The sequence below is a fragment of the Ischnura elegans genome, chromosome X (assembly GCF_921293095.1).
Source record: "Ischnura elegans chromosome X, ioIscEleg1.1, whole genome shotgun sequence".
In the NCBI taxonomy this organism is placed as follows: domain Eukaryota; kingdom Metazoa; phylum Arthropoda; class Insecta; order Odonata; family Coenagrionidae; genus Ischnura; species Ischnura elegans.
The window spans coordinates 70,939,304-70,959,702 of NC_060259.1; the positions used below are offsets into that span (position 1 = coordinate 70,939,304).

The window sequence follows — 20,399 nt, forward strand, 5'->3', positions numbered from 1 at the left end:
CGGGCCATGTTGATGACATGTGAGCCTCATGATATCTGCATTGCTTGCGTAACGAGTGCATTGTCGTATGCGTTATTTTGAGTATAAATAAATGGATATAGCGTATAAAATAATATATAAAAAGTAATATATAAAAATATGGATAAAACGGAGAGTTTTAAATTAGTGGGAGGAAACCTTATGTCTACTGTTGTGTGCCGAGATGTGAATTTACCTCTCGTTGAACACCAGAAAAGTATTTTTTGCTGTGCCAAATGATCCAGACTGAAGAAATCAGTGGTATGACGCGCAAGGAGACTGCACATTCCTTCAGAAATAGGCTGTTATAGAATTTGTGGGAGCCATTTTAATGCAAATCACTTCTGCTTCTCAAAGGGATTTAATTTCCATTGCTCCTTCTGTTGTCTTTAGCCACACATCACATAAATTTTGTGTGTGCATAAATATATCCACACTCAAAGGGAAATTTTCCTTTATAATTGAAAATGTATCATTCTGCTTTAATTTATGTTAGATTCAATGATTATTTCGCGTGCATTTACTGTATATTTGCCGCTGTCTTCACTCTTTGTTTTTAACTTATGCATTGAAAGCCAGCAACTGCAACGGAAAGGGTCTTTGATGCTATCCTAATGAAATGTCAAATAGCACAGAGTTAACGCATGATAATCTCAAATTTGTACTCCAGGAAATACAATTGTGTTGTATTACTCGCAAAAAGTATAAATAAACAAAACTGACACTAGGAGGTACCGCCAGGTTGACAAATAGATGCACGAATAGTAAATAATAAACACAGATTAACTTTTCAACTCTTACAGCAAAATGGAGAAACTGGAGGCATGTGTGAACTGAATGAATACTAACAAACAGAACTATCATTAATTGAAACAGAATAAGTGTCAAATAATAAAATGTAATGTGTGACTCCTTTTGCCAGACTTCAAATTGTACGTTAACGACAACGCTAGGATTTTATCCACCATTTTTTTCCTAATTTTAAAAACACACATTACTTTTAATAAAAGTATAATAGCAATGACAGCAAAATTACCATTATAAAAAACCTGTACATAAGTAATAAAACAAACTGATAAAAAGTTATGAGAAACAGCCCCGAACCGTCAACCTTCACTACCTCAGCTCAAAGCGTTGGCCACTATATACCACCGCGTTCACATAAAAGGAACTACATAATAAGTATTATAACAATTAAGGGTGAAAACCAGTGCAAGTATGCAGTAAATGGACATGAAATAATCATGACATCCTTCATAAATAGGAGCGGAATGATAAATTTGCAGTTATAAAATAATTTACCCCTTAGAGGGCATATGTATTCACTCAAAAGCGGAATATTTGTGGAGCGCAGAAAAAAACTACGAAAGGAGTAAAGGATACTATATACTATTTATAAATTTCCTTGAGAAGGAGAAGTGGTGCCACAAACTTTGCCCTAAAACTTTTGAAAGTGACTGTACGTGTAACTCTGCTGTAAATATAAGTGAACTTACGGATATTTTCATGTAAATATCCCCGTCTCTGAGTTAGTGTTTCATTTTGATGACTCTTGTTTGCCATTTTTATAGTACAAAACTGACTTGAAGAATTACCAGGAACATACGTTGACCAAAGCAAGGCCTCTGCTTAAAAATATGCTGTTCCAACAAAATTTGAACGCTAATTGTGAAAGAAACAGAGAGAGCCCCGAATTTACTCCCTTTAGAGAGCAAGAAAACAGCTAGTAAGGGAAAGATATTGATTAGGGATGGTCGGATTGGATACCTCGGATCCAAATATCCGCGGATATTGCCCTTCATCGGATACATCCGATCCAAAGTCGCGGAAGACATCGAATCTGGATCTGAAATTTTAAATAATAGCTTTGTTAGCCCCATAAGGGTGGAAAGAGTTCCGATTCTATCTTTGAATGCACCGTCGCATGCGATTCTTGTCCTTTTCATGAACCGTTTCGTTTGAAAGCTCTCGCAGTGGTTACGTAGGAGAATTTCAGCCGTGGAAAATAAAAAAGGCAAAATATGACTGGCACATAGTGTGACTCTTCCCAAGAGATTGAACAATTGTCAGGGTAATCTCAGCATCAGGAATTTCAAAATGCATTTGGATCCAAAAATATCCCATCCGAAAGATCCGGCTCCGAAAATCAAGGATCCGATCTGAATCTGGATCCGGAAAAAATCCTGGAAAGCACGTTGGCCAGTTCAAATCGTATTTCTAAAATATATTATGCCATGTTTTGTTTATTGCGTGAAACTATCAAATTGCTACATTAAGTACTCTTGTACAATATTGCAAATTCATTAGTCATTTTCCGTAGTGGAACGTAAAACTGTTCCCTTTGTTTTTCATCTTTTTGGTAGATGTAAACAGTGAGTCCAAAAGTCTGTGTGGTGAAACTTATGGGTTAATATTTTAAATTTTAACCCAACCCAGTTGGCACAAAATAAGAGAGTAATCTGTGTCTCGTGGTTTTATTACGGAAGAAAAGTGATAAGCAACTTATCGTACGCTAGGGAACTTCTGTAAGGCAAGGATGATATTTTAGGGAAGAATAGGTAAGGAATGCAGTCAAATATTCTAAAAATGACGTAATTTGCTGATGTTGGATGAAAACCAAAGGTGGCATAACAACATAAGAACTGAACAACTGATACGAGATTTTTTTCTGTAAATAGAAAATATTATGATAACTTTAAGTGACTTGCTGGTGAATATGAAAAATATGGCATGCAAATTTTTTTCTTCTGGTAAGAAAAGTGATTGTGGGAGGAATCAACCTCACGATGTTAAGATTAACAGAGAGCCACGCTATCCACTACACCACTATGCCGAGTACCAAACAAAAGAAATGCTCTTATATGGCAAAGCTGCGGTCAGTCTCTTTCTTATTGTTTCTGATGAAATGTTCATGAGCATGAAAGCTGAAACAATAAGTTTTCTCAGGCAATCCAACACATTAATATGCTCAGAATAACAGCATTCCCAGGATAACACAATGCTTATCAAACACAAACTTTGCTGTTCATTCAAAAGCAAACCCACTTTCAATGTAATTTATTTAATTTCTTGGAATGATAAGACGAGTAAAATTACACACAGGTTGTATGCCAAACATCTTAATAACATTTAAATTCATCGTTATCAAAAATAGAACATAATACCTAATGATGTAAAGCGGTAGTAAAATCATGTCTGTTTCTTGTCAATTCTTTCGCTAAACCACTAGTCATTGCTGTCGCCAGCGAAATTTGCTCTTGGCCAATGTTTATGTTCACTATATGCTTTTCACTATATGGAAGTTTTCTAATCGATGAAATTCCATTTTACACTGGTGAATAATTGAATTTGGTCTTAAAAATGAACGCCTTTCATCAACTGTACCATCTTGAAAACTGCAGCCTATTCTGCTTGTGAGACGTCAAGAAGAGCCAGCTCATTTAGCATGAGATACAATATCTTCCTTAATAGCTCTCAGTCCTCCCTCTGATTTTCCCTTGCGTGTCATCACCTCGAGCCCCAAGTGTCTTTGGTTTGCGTCGTTAGTCCTAAGCATCCTAAGCAAAGGGGCCATGTGCTTCACTCTGCATTTCTTTTTTTCTTTGGTGGACAGTAATGAACGAAGATAAGAGTCCGTCCAAACAATCAGCGTGCACTGGGGCCCCTTCCAGATATTCTCTTGATAGTGTTTCTAAACATTGCGTTTCAGTCCACTAGATCCATTCTTGCTGTGTGGTGTTTTTTCAGGCAGAGTGTTATAATTCTCGTCAGTTGTACTTCCTGTGTGTGGTTATTATAATTAAGGATCCATACTATGGCTTCCACTAGAAGCAAAATATTACAATTTCCAATTGATGACGAAATATTCAAGCATTACTTGCAAGTGATTCAGACGAAAGTGTAAGTTCGGCAAGTAATGGAGAAAATTATATCAACGAACACTCTGAAATTGATGCAATACGGCTGCAACACTGCTACATCAAGGACGTTTTGTTTGACTGCACAATTTTAATAGTTCTCCTGATCTTGCCAGACTACTGAAAACAAAAAGAAGACTGACAGTGTTGAGATGTTGAGGTTGAACAGAAAGGATGTCCCAAAATATGTGAAGGAGATGAAACTTCAAAGGGACGAATTATGTGGAAAACATTCTGGGCCAGTTTTTGTTTTCAAATGGATGGCAAAAAATTGTATTCATGATCTTAGCATTCTACGATGACGAAATGGGAGAAATTGGAAGGGAAAAAAGGGACTTGGGAGTCTATTTGTGTGTTAGATTATAATAAATTCATGGGTGGGGTGGATCTCAAGGCCCTGTTATTGCATTCGTACCTAATGGAAAGATAAATTCATAACAAGTTGTGTATGAAGTTATTTAGGAAACTATTGAATGCCACAGTCCTATATTCACACATTATTCATAGGGAAAACATGTATAAAAGTTGGCCCTCTTATCATTTTGCATGCAGCTGGTCAAGGGAATATTTTTGAAATGTGCAACTCCATATGGACAGTTTGTACGATTGTTTAACCCAAAGATAATTTCGAACCAAGACTCAGAGAAAGACATTTCCTATGGAGAATTCATGCTGCTGGCAAGAAACCAAAGTACCAAAGGAGGTGTGCAGTTGGTGCCAATCATAGGAAAAGAAGAAACAGCATGTACTGATGTGCAGTGGACTAAAGCTGGCATTGCTTCGAAATATGTCACACAAAGCAGAATTGCCAAAGTAAAGTCATTTGAATATTTCCATATTGACGTTTGAAACAACAGAAAGTAAGTACCTAAAGGAATTGATTTGGTAATAATAGGACAAAGTCAAAGAAATAGGTGACATCATGCATTTTCACTAGACGAAACGGGTAATCCTATCGAAAATATCCAATCGGTTATGAAATTTTTAACCGTTTATCACTAAACTATATCATGTAATTATTTTAAATTAATGCATGTCATGCTAAAGATCTGGCTGATTAATGGAAACAAAATTTAAAATTTTGAAAACTGAAAATTTATCCATTGTGTTCAGAAAACATGATACATAATACAATAAATATTTTTTCAAATTGTTTGAAAAATTATCATATAGTAACACATTATTTTATGCTAGTTTACAAAAATTTTCAACAATACTGATTGTGCATCATGAAAGTTATAAATTATTGAATGATAGCATGCCAGAAAGGGAAATACATTTAAATCTCATCCGGCCGCTGGGATGGGATTTAATTAAATGCCCACGGCACTTGAGGGGTTAAATGGTGACTAAGTTACCTTGTTTCCTGTGATAGTAACTTTGGAAAATTTATCCAGCAAAAATTAGACTACTATCTAAAATGGTAATTTTCAGTGCTTACTTGTACGACAAAAATATCTTGGATTTTTACTCGCATATCAGTTAAGTATCACCCGTCGGCACTTGTTATCCTGCTTACACTTTGCATGCTAGGAGAAAATGATGGTGCTATTTCAAATTTTGCAGAGTACATCACCTCAGCAGAAAGACAAATGATAATTGAAATAATCATGTGTACCTCTTCCTGCATTGTAAATTTTTCGAGGTTAGTGAAGGTATTTAGCATAATGTTGCTAAATTGTGTTGAGGATATTAAAATAAAAAATAACTACAATAGCCTTTCCTTTGAGTTAAATTTCTTTCATTTGCCTTTATTTTGCTATCAAAAAGTCCATTACTGGATGCTCTGACCGGCATTTATACATCAGCCACTCATTCTAGCTCCATTCATCATATTTTCTCCAGGAGCACGTGCTAGGGGCAGATAACCTTATTTCAGCAGCATGCAGTCCATTCTATACAGAAACCTCTCAAAAAAATCTATTTGCAGACTAGTGCAAAATTCCTCAGAGGAAAAACCATTCGCCCTGACCCGTATTCGAACCCGGACATTTAGATTGATGGCTTAGCTCTTTAGCTTAAATGGCTAAATTAAAATGAAAAACTTAATTGCAATGTTAATTAAACTTTTTTATATCTGAAAATTATTTTAACTGTTTTATTAAAGCGAATAATCTCTTAAACCAATAATAATAATAATAATAATAATAATAATAATTTTTATTGTTCCTAGAGATCACATGTTCCGGTGACATTGGAAGTCGTCAAAATAAAGTAAATAATTAAAGTAATAGTTACAAATAAATGAAGTGATATAACATTTACAATTTTTACAGATAAAAGAAAAAGAGTTACAATTTTAGTGGTTGATGGGCAAAGATTACTCCGAGCCCAACATAAAATCCTTCAGGCTATAATAGTTATTTTCCATTAAATATTTCTTCAAAGCATTCTTGAATGGCGTAGGTGGGAGACATTTAATATCATACGGTAGCCTGTTGTATATTTTTGATAGGGAGAAAAGGGGTCCTTTTTGGCAGAAAGTGCTATGGTAGTCTTTGAGGTGAATGTCATTGGTGGTTCTGGTAGCGTGATTATGGAGAGAACTATTTTTTGGAAAGTATTCAGGGTTATTCTTAACGAAAGAGGCACAGTTGAGTATGTACAGTGATGGGAATGTTAGTATTTTCAGATCATTGTAAAGAGGTAAGCCAGGTGCTCGCATAGAAACTCTGGCCATGGCTTTCACTGCACGTTTCTGCATAGAGAAAACTTTGTGGCAGCAGCTAGCATTACCCCAAAAGATGATGCCATAAGTTAGGTGAGGATATATTTTGGCATAATATATCATCTTCAGAGTATCAATGGTGGTTACTTCAGCCAGCCTTCTTATAATAAATATGCCAGTGGATAGTTTATTCGTTATATAATCAATATGTGATGACCAGTCAAGGTTGTCAGTGAGGATAACACCTAATAATTTTGTTGAATGTGCCCGGGAAATCACGTGAGGACCAACATTTAAGATCATACTTGAGGTACATGGAGACCGGTTGCCTTGGAACTGAAGAAAAACTGTTTTGTCAATGTTGACTTGAAGGGCGTTATCATGACACCATTCTGACATGTTGTTGATACTGCTTTGTGTGGTATTAACTAGGTCGCTCCTATTTACCTCACTTGAAATGATTGAGGTGTCATCTGCATATAGAATGGCATTTTGGAGGAGGGGTTTGTCTGGCAAGTCATTAATGAAAATTAGGAATAGCAATGGCCCTAGTATAGAACCCTGTGGTACTCCTGCTTTCACAGTAAGGGGATTTGACTTAACTACTGTAATGCTTTTTGCTGTTCTGGAGGTATATTTGACAAATTGCTGACGGTCAGTTAGGTATGATGACAACCAGGAGAGAGCTTTCCCCAAGATGCCCACTGACTGCAGTTTAGAGAGGAGAATTTCATGATTAATTCGATCAAAGGCTTTGCTTAGATCAAAGAAAACACCAGCTGCTAATTTGCGTTCCTGAAAAGCTGTGCATAGTTGGTTTAGTAACTGAAAGATGGCTGTACTTGTGGATTTGGATTTACAGAAACCGTGTTGGGCATTTTTCAGTATTTTAAAGGTTTTGAGATAACTCATTACACGATGGTAAAAGAGTTTTTCGAATATCTTTGAGAAGGCAGACAGTACAGATATAGGTCTGTAGTTTGCCGAGTCATTTAGAGGGCCCTTCTTATGAATTGGGGTAATTGAAGCATATTTGAAAAGGTCTGGGAAGACTCCAGAGCATATGGAGGTATTAAATATGTCAGAAAGGGGACCAGCAATGACTTTGGCAACATGCTTAATTATAGGCATGGGTATACCATCAGTACCTGCTGACCAACTATTTTTGAAGGAGTGAATAATGTGAATAATTTCAGTTTGCGTGCTTGGGAAGAGAAAAATACTCTGTTCGGGGTTGACTACTTTGAAATCAATTGTGGAATTCAGGGTTGAGGGTGAGTAACAGAATTGTTTATTGAAGCTATCTGCAGTGATTGATGGATCAGAGCAAGGAGTGCCATTGAAGAAGATCGGGGAGGGGGTCAGGGTTCCACAGGAGGATTTTGTGTTATCTTTGATCACTTTCCATGAAGCCTTTATAATGTTGTTTGAGTTTTTTATGTATGTATCAATTTTAATCCTACGTTCATTGTATACCATAGATTTAAGGTCTTTCCTGGCTACTTTGTAACTGGGAATCAATTCATTTTTACCGCTTTTTATCAGGGAGTAAAGGTTGCGTACATTAGCGGCTCTTTTAAGAACATTCTCAGAATATATCTTTTCCTTTAGAGGGAAGATTCTGCTTTTTTTCGCATTTAGTGGAAAAGCTGCATTAAAATAGATATGAAAAATGTTAAGAAAGGCACTAAGTTTTGAGTTCAAATCCAGACTTGAGTATATCTCTTCCCAATTTTCTAGAGATAGATCATGAAGGAATTTTTCCATAGCAGAGTCTGAGAAAGCTCGCTGAGATATAGGTACAGGACGAGGTGGGGTGTGAGTTTTGATTTTTATGTTGACATTAATTGCAAGATGGTCAGACATAAGGGAATCAAAAGTAGTACAGGAGAAACACAACTTAGGGAGATTGCTAATTATCAGGTCAATGAGGGTTTCGGAGTGGGAGGTTAACCGGGTTGGTTCACTATTCATGACATTTAAACCAAAGGATGATAACACATTGAGAAAGGATGACTTATGAGGGGAGTTGCTTGATAGATCAATATTAAAATCACCAAAAATTATGATGCCATCTGTGTTTTTAGAGATGAGGAAATTAACAGTTTCTGAGAAAAGGTCTAAGAAGTCACGAACTTCACCATTTGGTGAACGATACATCACACAAATAATGTATTTTTGTGAATTCACTTCTAGGATGGACACTGCGCACTCTAACACAGATTCAACAGATTTATTGAATTTTAAGCTTTTTAGGCCTATGTAAGGTTTACTATAAACAGACACACCACCACACTTCATTCTTTGACGGCAGAAGGATGAGGTAAGATTGTAGCCACTAATATTAAAGGTAGATATTTCATCGTTTGTAAGCCAGTGTTCAGCTAGAAGAAGAATATCACTGTCGTGCTCCTGCATGAGCAGATCTATCAGGAAGCCTTTCTGTCGCAAACACTGAATGTTGAGATAGATGATGTTAAGGTCAAAGGTAGAGCGTTTTGGGGACTGGGAAGAGCACTTCACTTGTTGGGGATGGTCGTTTGTTGCCAGATCCTCTAGTCACATAGAGGTCGGGGGGTCAGTGGCGTTTTTGGGAAAGTGAAAGATGGTTGCCACAGCACCTTCCGGCCAGTGGGCGCGATTTAGGACATCCTTCCGTCTTGAAGGAGCGATGCCGATTTTAAAGGCGGCATGGACGCTTTTCCCAACGATTCTCTCGCATGTAAGGCGGTCAGCTGCAGGATCGATTTTGAGGCGATTACGAAGGTGAGTGACTATCTCCTCGGCAGTGGTGTCGTGGTGAAGACGTCCAACATAAAGATACGAAGTTAAGTTCGCAGGGCGTAACGAAATTTCTGAGGCGGGACAAGTGCCGATGATCCGTGTGTTTTTTCGTTTGCCTCTTCTGACTTCCCTGAAACCCTCGTCGGAATCATCGCCAGGGGTTGCAGGCGTGTCGTTACTACTCTTTGGTTTTTGAAGATGTGCAGGATTGGAATCGCTGGGCCGTGGGTTTGTTTTGGCTGACGACGTGCAAGTATCCAAAAATTGCACTGATTTGTTTTGGAGTTTTCCACTGTAGTCCCTTCTAATCATTTTAAAGTTGGAGGACTGCAGTTTCTGCGGTGGATGCGACTGCGGTGGATGGACGCAATCATATTATTTTTGCGATTATTTTCTTAAACCTCTTCTCTGGATTCCTCTGCAGTAAATTTGTGTCATTCCCTTTTTAGAAATTTTTTCTTTTATGTTACTAGTTTTTTCATTGAGTATCACTAAAATCAGTGATTTTATCAGCAGTTTTTTGTAAATGGTGTTCTGATAAATATATATTAAAAATTTATATCGAAGACTTCCTATTTCGAGTGTATCGATACAGCGATTAAGTATGCAAAGGAAACGGCTTTATATGGTGCTAAATTTATTTTGGGGGAAACGAGACAAGACTGAGGTTCACAATACGAGATGATACCTGAGTTCACCAAACGAGACTGAGACGAGACTGGCTCAAGACTCGTCTCGTCTCGCAGAAACCCTAACAGTGACGTAATCAAAGACAAATTACACATAAGTCAATGGGCTCAAGATAATTCGCGATCAACACCTCCGCAGTCTGAAAAAATTGAAGAGAACAAAGCATGCTGGTAAGTTTAAATCATATTTCAAAAATATATAATGCCATGTTTTGTTTATTGCGTGAGACTATCAAATTGCTACATTAAGTATTCTTGTACAATATTGCTAATTCATTAGTCGTTTTCCGTAGTGGAACGCAAAACCGTTCCTTTTGACTTTAATCTTTGTCGTAGATATAAACGATGAGTCCAAATGTCTGTGCGGTTAAACTTATGGGTTAATATTTTCAATTTTAACCCAACCCAGATGACACAAAATAAGATAGTTATCTGTTTCTCATGGTTTTATCACAAAGTGATAAGCAACTTATCATATGCTAGGGAACTTCTGCAAGGGAAGGATGATATTTTAGGGAAGAATAGGCAAGGGATGCAGTCAAATATTCTAAAAATAACATAATTTGCTGATGTTGGATGAACACCAAAGGTGGCATAACAATGTGCTAAACATCTTCTGCTGCCCAGAGCTCTGCCGGTCATAAATGGAAAGCCTAATAGTGAAATTCATGGAGTCTTTATAAGAACTGAACAACTGATACGAGATTTTTCCTGTAGATAGAAAAAATTTTGACAACTTCAAGTGACTTGCCTCTGAAGACGAAAAGCATATTATGCGAATCTTTTTCTTATATTGGAGAGAAAAGAAAGCGAACATGGCAAGAAATGACCATATAACATTAAGATTGGTATATAGCCATGCTATCCACTTCACCACTACTTCCATTATTGTACGACATGATCTTATATGACAAAACTGCGGTCAGTCTCTTTCTTATTGTTTCCGATGAAAGTTTACGAGCATGAAAACCGAAAAAACAAGCTTTCTCAGGCAATCCAATACATTATATTTATATGCTCTACATTTCTCTACATTTATATGCTCAGAATAACAGCAGCCCCACGATAACACAATACGCTTATCAAAGAGGAGCTTCGCGACTCATTCAAATGCAAACCCACTTTTAATCTCATTTATTTAATAACGTAGATCGACCATACGAGTAAAACAACACACAGGTTGTAGGCCTAGCATTTTAATATCAATTAAACTCATAGGGTTGAAAAATACAACAACATCGCCCGAGTCTTCGCTTCGCCACGGCAACTCGAAGTTAAAATTTTCTCCGCCATTATTGTCGTTCTCTTCACCGCCCTATCGCTTCAGTTCGGGTAACTCCGTTCTCGAAGCGAAATACTGTGACGTAACAATGACGAATTACCCATAAGTCAATGGGTGCAATACAATTTCGGCAACAATACGGTGCCTCCGCAGTACGAAAAAATGGAAGAGGGCGAAGCAGATGGTAAGTTCAAGTCGTATTTTTTAATATTTTATGCCATGTTTTGTTTATTGCGTGATGCTATGAAATTGCTACATTATGTATGCTTGTACAATATTGCTGATTCATTAGTCGTTTTCCGTAGTGTAACGAAATACCTTTCTCTTTGGTTTTCATCTTTTTCGTATATATTAACGATGAGTTCAAAAGTCTGTGCGGTGAAACTTATGAGTTAATATTTTCAATTTTATTCCAACCCAGATGACACAAAATAAGAGAGTTATCTGCTTCTCATGGTTTTCTTACGGAAGAAAAGTGATCAGCAACTTATCGTACGCTAGGGAACTTCTGCAAGGGAAGGGTGATATTTTAGGGAAGAACACCAAAGGCGGCATAACAACGTGCTACACATCCTCTGCTGCCCAGAGCTCTGCCGATCAGAAAGCCTTATAGTGAAATTTATGGAGTCTTTATAAGAACTGAATAGCTGATACGAGATTTTCCCTGTAGATAGAAAACATTTTGACAACTTCAAGTGACTTGCCTCTGAAGACGAAAAGCATAGTATGCGAATCTTTTTCTTATATTGGAGCGAAAAGAAAGCGAACATGGTGGGAAATGACCTTATAACATTAAATTTGGCATGATCTTATATGACAAAGCTGTGGTCTCTTTCTTATTGTTTCCGGTGAAACGTTTACGAGCATGAAAACCGAAAAGCAAGCTTTCTCAGGCAATCCAATACATACATTTATATGCTCAGAATAACAGCAGCCCCACGATAACACAGTACGCTTATCAAAGAGGAGCTTCGCGACTCATTCAAATGCAAACCCACTTTTAATCTCATTTATTTAATAACGTAGATCGACCATACGAGTAAAACAACACACAGGTTGTAGGCCAAGCATTTTAATATCAATTAAACTCATAGGGTTGAAAAATACAACAACATCGCCCGAGTCTTCGCTTCGCCACGGCAACTCGAAGTTAAAATTTTCTCCGCCATTATTGTCGTTCTCTTCACCGCCCTATCGCTTCAGTTCGGGTAACTCCGTTCTCGAAGCGAAATACTGTGACGTAACAATGACGAATTACCCATAAGTCAATGGGCGCAATACAATTTCGGCAACAATACGTTGCCTCCGCAGTACGAAAAAATGGAAGAGGGCGAAGCAGTTGGTAAGTTCAAGTCGTATTTTTAAATATTTTATGGTTTTCTTTGGTTTTCATCTTTTTCGTAGATATAAACGATGAGTCCAAAAGTCTATGCGGTGAAACTTATGAGTTAATATTTTCAATTTTATTCCAACCCAGATGGCTCAAAATAAGAGTTATCTGTTTCTCATGGTTTTATTATGGAAGAAAAGTGATAAGAAACTTATCGTATGCTAGGAAACTTCTGTAAGGCAAGGATGATATTTTTTAAGGGAAGAATAGGCAAGGAATGCCGTCAAATATTCTAAAAATAACATAATTCGCTGATGTTGGATGAACACCAAAGGTGGCATAACAATGTGCTACACATCCTCTGCTGCCCAGAACTCTGCTGATCAGAAATGGAAAGCCCAATAGTGAAATTCATGGAGTCTTTATACGAACTGAACAACTGATACGAAATTTTTCCTGTAAATAGAAAATATGTATCATGATAACTTTAAGTGACTTGCTGTTGAATATGAAAAATATGGTATGCAAAATTTTTCTTCTGGTAAAGAGAAAGAAAAGTGATTGTGGGAGGAATCAACCTCACGACGTTAAGATTAACAGAGAGGCACACTATCCACTACACCACTATGCCAAGTACCAAACAAAAGAAATGCTCTTATATGGCAAAGCTGTGGTCAGTGTCTTTCTTATTGTTTCTGATGAAATGTTCATGAGCATGAAAACTGAAACAATAAGTTTTCTCAGGCAATCCTACACATCATCAATTCTTTCGCAAAGACGCTAGAGCGTTTTCATTGTCGTCGCTAGCAAAATTCACACTTGGCGAATGTTTACATTCACTATATGCTCGCCAGTCAGAACGAGAATTAACTTTTTTGTCGCCAGAGACATGAAGCAAAGCAATTTTTGCAAAACAGCTAGTGAATGAAAATGAGAATGTGAACGCATACAGCATTTGCCAATCTTTTCGACAAATCCCGTTGGGTCTAGCCAGAAAGAACCAGAATCAGGCCCCTGGACTCCTTATCTTAAGGTCTGGTTGCATGGAACATTAACACGTACAAGTTAATGTCTGTTTGCGTGAATGACTTTTGTGAACCGGAATGGAACATGTACGAATGGATGAACCAAATTAGAACAGGTTTTATTTTCTGCTCATGCATTTGCACAAGTTGGGTGGTTACACGGTGCATTTTTTTGTTCATTCATGCGTTCATACATTTAGACATTAACTCATATGGGTAAATGCATCGTGTAACCAGGCCGTTAAACAAGTTTTTCATTTTCTTAGCTTAGTTAAAGTCAAAAGCTTTTAATAATATTCCCTGGGTTACAATGGAAACTACTTAACATAAATCATCTCTGAAGTGATGGGATCCTTAACATCAGTATGCATTAAGGAAAAAGTGATTGCCCCATGCATGGTTTTACCACCTCTAGCAAAGTGGATGTAACTATCGGCATGAAACCATTGCAAACACATGTAGGACATATAGACCTTTTTATCTCTATGATATTTAAATAAAAATGATATGGATATTGAAAGTTAAGTGTGGTCAAAGTGTGTATATTTATTGTTTTTTTTTTCAAAAAATGAGATGATGAAAATAATGCTGGCTACATGATCGGTTTAATGTGAGCTTTGAAGCCATTAGAAATGGATGAATTATGTAATATATTTTACAATTAGAATGAGAAAAATGTGCCCCATCAGAGGGCATCACTTACAGCAAGTTGGGGTACCTAGAAACAGACAACCACAATGCAAGAGAATGGCAGGGCAGCGGAAGCGCGGAGAGGAGAGGGGTGGTGGCGTGGTAGGCACCCAATATCTCGGTCTTCGAAGCAGCAAGGCTCTAGAGTGAGGTTACTAATGAGATAGTCAAGGGATGAACACGCACAATCTAGCTATTTTGTGGTGATTGATGCTTTTGAGGGAGGCAAGTTATGTGACTTATGCAGTTTGGGTTCCCAGTCTGTCTTGTCTTGTTTGAGTGTGCTCATGCAATGCTTGTTCCTTTAAAATACATAGTGCTGTTTGGGAAAATTTGAATATTGGTAGTCTGAAAAGGTCAGTTGGCGAGAAAGGGGGAGAGATGATACATGTTTCCAATGTTCTTTTGTAACTTTATATTTTCCTATGAAGCTAATGATATATGTATGTATAGTCTCTGTAACATGAACCTTGAAGTAGTCATGAACTTGGGTCTCTGGGACCTATTGGGTGGTCTCGTATAGGAGGAAAGCATCATAGGGGTGGGTCGAGGGCTAATGGGCAGGGGTTGGTGAATTTAAGTAAATGTGCAACATAGTTGATATCCTACAGCATTGAGCTTCCTCAATGTAAGGTCCTTCTCTTAAGGAAGATTCACACTATGTACCTGTCATGTCTTGCCTTAAGTAAGTAATTTAAATTATGATCAAGAAAAGTTTTCAATTGTGTTTTATGCAAATGATTTTGGTACCAGTTCTTTTTGGCTTTGGTTCCAATTCCGGTTCCTAGTGGAAGAACTGGTGAAACCAAGAACAAATGAACTGAACTGACCTATATGTAGTTACAGTTATCATAACCAAATGAGGAATTTACCTTACATCTTGATCAAATTGTGCCATCACTTACATTCATATTTTTTTAGGATTATGCTCGTCTAAATGGCTGTGAATCTTTGATAGTAAACATTCTTCGCAATTTTCCCTCACATTAGATGAAAAATTAGGGCATGTAAATGTTTGGATACAAGAGTAGTTGGGAGAAGCGATTATTTAGTTGTTGTAATTATTATCATTAAGACAGCATGTTATTGCTATTAAGCTTTTATGTCATTGATAGTTGAAATATTTTGTGTGTCTAATTCACAATTTATACCTCCTAGCATCGCAAAAACTAATGCAAGAACATGCTGAAGAAGTTAGTGAGCTAAAGAAAAATTTGAAGGCCCAGCATGAAGAAGAAAAGGAAAAATTGGTGAAAGAGATAAAGAAGATGGTAATTACAAACATATTTATTTCTTGAATTATAATTTCTCTTAGTTCACTATTTTCTGCTGCTTCATTATAGTATGATTGCTAATGATCATCATGTAGGTATATAGCTTTCAGGTATGTTTACCAAGAACCACTAAATTAAGTTTTAGTTAAAAGGTTAACTGAAATAATTAGAAATTGATTGCCGTGCATTTCATGCTTGTGTGCAATGGAGGTAAATGTTACCTTCAGCATTGGGCTAGATACATGTTGTGACAGTAATTTCTGCTTTTCATGTGGTTAAAGTTTTTAAGGAATGGTTTACCCTGTAAAAGCCACAATTATAATAAAATATAGTAGCCAGGCAGCTCTAAGAAAAAGCATATCAGTTATCCTGATTAAAATATTTTCTATGTATTCTAATGAATGTGCGGCACTAAAATATAAAGGCGTGCCTGGAGCTTCTATGTATATGTGTGCATTTGTGGTTTCATGTATTAGTGGAATGAGCTGGTTCCCCAACAATTTTAGTATTGTAGATTTAGTGGAGTTTAAAAAATAAATGGACCCTTATTTTTCCGTTTTTCGATTAGTAACCGACTTCTTGAGCTATTAGCAGCAAAAATTTGATAGCCTGATAAGTTAATGACCTCACTAGCTCATGCCAAGCGTGTCACTGCTTCTCAGCTGCTTCACACAGCTGTGTTTGGGCTTCGTGTGGTTGGTTGTTGTTTACGCTACGTACTGTGAGCAATTCCTTTCCACAATTTATGGTTCTCCCTGAAGAAGCTAATAAACCAGAATTCTAATGATGTCATCAACTCATGAAAAGTGGGTGGCAACTAAAGCGTTTTCATATTTTTAATTTACAAGCAAATGGCCAAATGGGGAAGGTTTTTTTTCTGCCTGACTTATATTTATTTATTAATTAACTTCAGTCTTCAATTATTTCATTGAATTTCAAGTTCAGATCTGAGTAAATAACTCTAATGTATTTGATTTAACAATGTTAGAAGTGTCAGATCCTAACTGTGGGGTTAATGCCAATGATTTGATAAATCTTCAGTTATTGTAATTAGTAAATTTGGTTGGAAAGCAATGTACATAGTTGACCCCACACAATGCAAAGCTGTGTCACTTGATATCAGAATGCTATGTGAATCCTATGTGAAATTCTGCTGTCTAGTGACTTGTTAAGGTGTATCTTGGCGATAGGAACTACATATTGTGTTTTAAGGAGTAGGCTACAAAACAGTGACTGCTTAATATATATATCAGATTATATTAGACCTTGCTCCTTTAGGGATTACTTTACTTAAGGGATTTGCAAATTATACGAGTTGAAGGTCAGGGGTCAACTGAGCTCCTTATAAAAATCCCCCTTGGTCATTTTTAGACATCAGTATGAAGTGTCAAGAAATTTATAGCTCACTGCACTTGGAAGTGTTAGGCAATTAGGAAGAAGTTAGTCTGTTTTGTGGGCAGTTGAATTAATGTTAATGTTTATTCACAGTTTGGGAAATGTGATTGGATTTAATTTTTAAAAACGTATGCATTTCTTAGATTGACTTATGAATTTATATGGCCTTGTTGCCAAAGAATTTTTTTAAATTAAGCATGGAAAAAATAATAAAAATATGTACTTTGTGCCCCGGTATGACTACCAGATTTTTGCACATATTTGTTTTACTGGCACCTGAAATGAAATCACATGTAGTTTCTAGTTTCCTGCACAGATTTTAAAAATGTTTGCCTTATTGGTGGAGGTAATTTTTGTATGTGCACATTAATGTTTGATTGTCCCTTAAAAACATTTTTATGTTTAAAAATATCTTCATGATGAAAAATTGAACTAGGACCAAATCAATTCTTTTTGGAAAAAAACTCATACATTCATAGAAGCATTTCTAGAATATGTATTTGTTTACAATGGAAGTTTTGTTGCCATAGTAATTTTTTTTACAAATGTGTTCATGATTAGAGAAAATGAGATACTTGTCAAGTGCCATCCTTCCAATGCCTAATGATGTATAAGACTAAATTTCATTCATTACTGAGTCAAGCATGGCTTTGTAACAAAATTTGCTGTTTGCTATTATAGAATCCTGTGCTTCATGGCCTCTATTCAAGTACATAACATAATATTGACTCATTGGGAATAGAAAATTTACTGAACCATAATAAATACAAGCAATATCTATGAATAATGTTTCATGCTTCCTGAAATGGGAAATTACAGGATGAGCTCTTCATCTCCTCCAGAGTCTTTTCGATATATTTACTTATTTTTCAAGAAAAATCTTGTTATCATCATATTTCTACTTGTTAGATATAGCAATCCAGCATAGATAAGGTTTTTGAGGCTGTGAAATTTTCCTGTAGAATCAAGTTACTGCCTTTACTTCAATGCTGTCATGAGCTTATTAATTGATGATATATAGGATTTTCGTGATGACGCTATGATCATTGGGCTTAGGATTAAAATTTTTTCCACTTGTTTGCTATGATTTTTCCGTATGATAAACAATGATTTGGAATCGTGGGCACTTCTTTTGGCTTTGCGTTAAGTTGCTGTCGACATACCTGTATTTCCTTGTGATGAACTTAGGAATATTTGAGGTTTTGCTTATGTTATCATTGTGATATTTGTGAAAAATCTCTAAGTACATCATGATTTGATAGTATTTAATTCTTTGTATTCATGTCTGAGAAACTTTAATTTTTCAGATTCAATGGGTTCAACTTCTTATAATTTCAAAGTTGAGAAGTGCCAAAATTAAGCGAAAATTTATGTTTATTAATTACAATGCTACAATTCGAGCCAGTTTGTATACAGTCTTCCTTGTATTCATTAGTGTAGTGAAGCCATTCTTTACTCTTGAGTTTGGCTTAATGTCATGGCATATGTCCAAGATTTAGTTCCTCACCAGTTTCTCTTTCCTTCATTCTTTATATAGTTTGACAGGAGCTGTGTAATTTGACATTCATATCTCCTGCACTCATGATTAGTTCTATTGTTTCGATTTTTCTTTGAAAAATGCTGAAGGGGGAAGCTTTATGGCATCATAATGGGTAGCAATAGTTTTGGATTTTTAAGCGGACCATTCTTGCTATCATGGTTTTCCAAGCCATCTTGTTCAAATGCTATGACATGTTGCCGAGCAAAGGGGACCAAAGAAACGTCATCAGTATTCATAAGAAATGTAAGTTCCTGACTGATAGCTCTTTCCCTGAATGATTCAAAGAGGCTTAATGTTGCCAGAGGGTGTCACTAAATGTCTAATACTCTTAAAGCCATGTTACCCGCTTTCACCCTTACTCTAACACCATGTTTTTACTGGAAACAAGTTCCTGAGCATGCGAGAATTTGTGCCTGGTTTTCTTGCCTGTGCTAATATTTCCCTCTCTCCATCGTCTTGTGTGCTCCTTACCTGTTTGGAACCCCATCACACTGTGGGACATATACCTGCCACATCATTATCTTGCCAGGAGGAAAAATGTTTGGAGGTGAAACATCAGTATGAGACTGAACTTAAGGAGTTGAGAGAGAGTTTTGACAGAAAGGTGCAGGAGAAAGTTGAGCAATCTAGGCTCACCAATGAAGATCAATGTGATCAGATCCAGGTACATCCAGGAATAGGGAATTGCTTATTTCAAAATTTTATGCTTTTTTCTTTCATGAATAATAACAAAGTCTGGGAAGGTGAAGCTGGGAATTTTATTTGAGTCTATGCCCTTGTTAATTTTCAATTGATTGTTATGCTATTCTTTTCTCTGAATATTCCTGAGCACTTCTAGCTAATGCACTCTCACATTACAGCGACATTCAAAATTTCACATTTTCATGATATGCATGGAGGAGGCATGTGATCTTTTCCTGTTGTCTATTCTACTTGTTACTGTAACTAATAACAATTGACTAGTAGCTCATCTTCATAGCTTCCTTTGTATTTCCTAGGAATTTCATACTTCAAGTAAATATTCTGATCAAAAATCATCAGGCTCTACCAAATCTACAGGCTGTGTATCTTTCTATGGGATTAGAAAATAAGAATAAATATTGTTGAAGCTATCACAACTCAACAATTTAACTACTGAAAAAGTTTTGTTTTAAATTTCGTAAATTAAATATGCTTTTTAAATCATTCAATCGACAGTCGGAGAATAATAAATCATGCATTTCCAAAACTTTATTTTTTTCCCTCAATTAAAGTCAATAAGATCATAATGATATTCCTCAAGGGCATAATGCAATTTAATACGGAGGAACTGCTTAATTTTTTCTTTGGAAGAATAACTTGAACCAGATACTTTAAAGCTGTAATTATATGTTCCGTTGCATGTTGAGAGTTGTGAAGAATGGCTGCAGTGAAACTTTCTTAAATGTAGCTACCCTCAGTTTGGAATCTAATTTACTTGGTTTCTGAATTGGTACTATGTTTCAACAAATGGAGTATGCATATTCAATTTTGTGTAGTTTCATTTGGATAAATTTTGGTGTCATGTCAACTGGATGAGACACAAAAGTATGCTCTCATGTAGGAACTTATCCTTGGAAGTAAATCACTTCAAGTTAAGAAGGCATTTGGATATGAATTTGGGGAAAGGCAGATTAATTTATTTTAAATCTTGCTGTATGGCATTCCATACATATTGAAAGAAATTTTCAGTTTCACTTGGTAAAGATGGCTGGAGAAGTTTAAGCTTATGATATTTCATATGTTTCTTTAAGTCCAAGTTAAGTTCA

At 36.4% G+C, this 20,399-nt stretch overlaps 1 protein-coding gene across 7 annotated transcripts in view; it reads left to right on the top strand.

Moving 5' to 3' along the window:
• The window catches only part of LOC124170532 (centrosomal protein of 290 kDa-like), a 156,102-nt gene that overhangs the window by 49,125 nt on the left and 86,578 nt on the right, over positions 1-20,399 (top strand). For 6 of the 7 annotated variants that reach the window (XM_046549308.1, XM_046549313.1, XM_046549314.1 and 3 more), the window contains exons 22-23: positions 15,562-15,674; positions 19,142-19,276. In XM_046549308.1, the coding sequence (XP_046405264.1) occupies positions 15,562-15,674; positions 19,142-19,276 (248 nt within the window). The remainder of the gene's footprint in view (positions 1-15,561; positions 15,675-19,141; positions 19,277-20,399) is intronic. The other variant, XM_046549315.1, reaches the window with a different exon arrangement.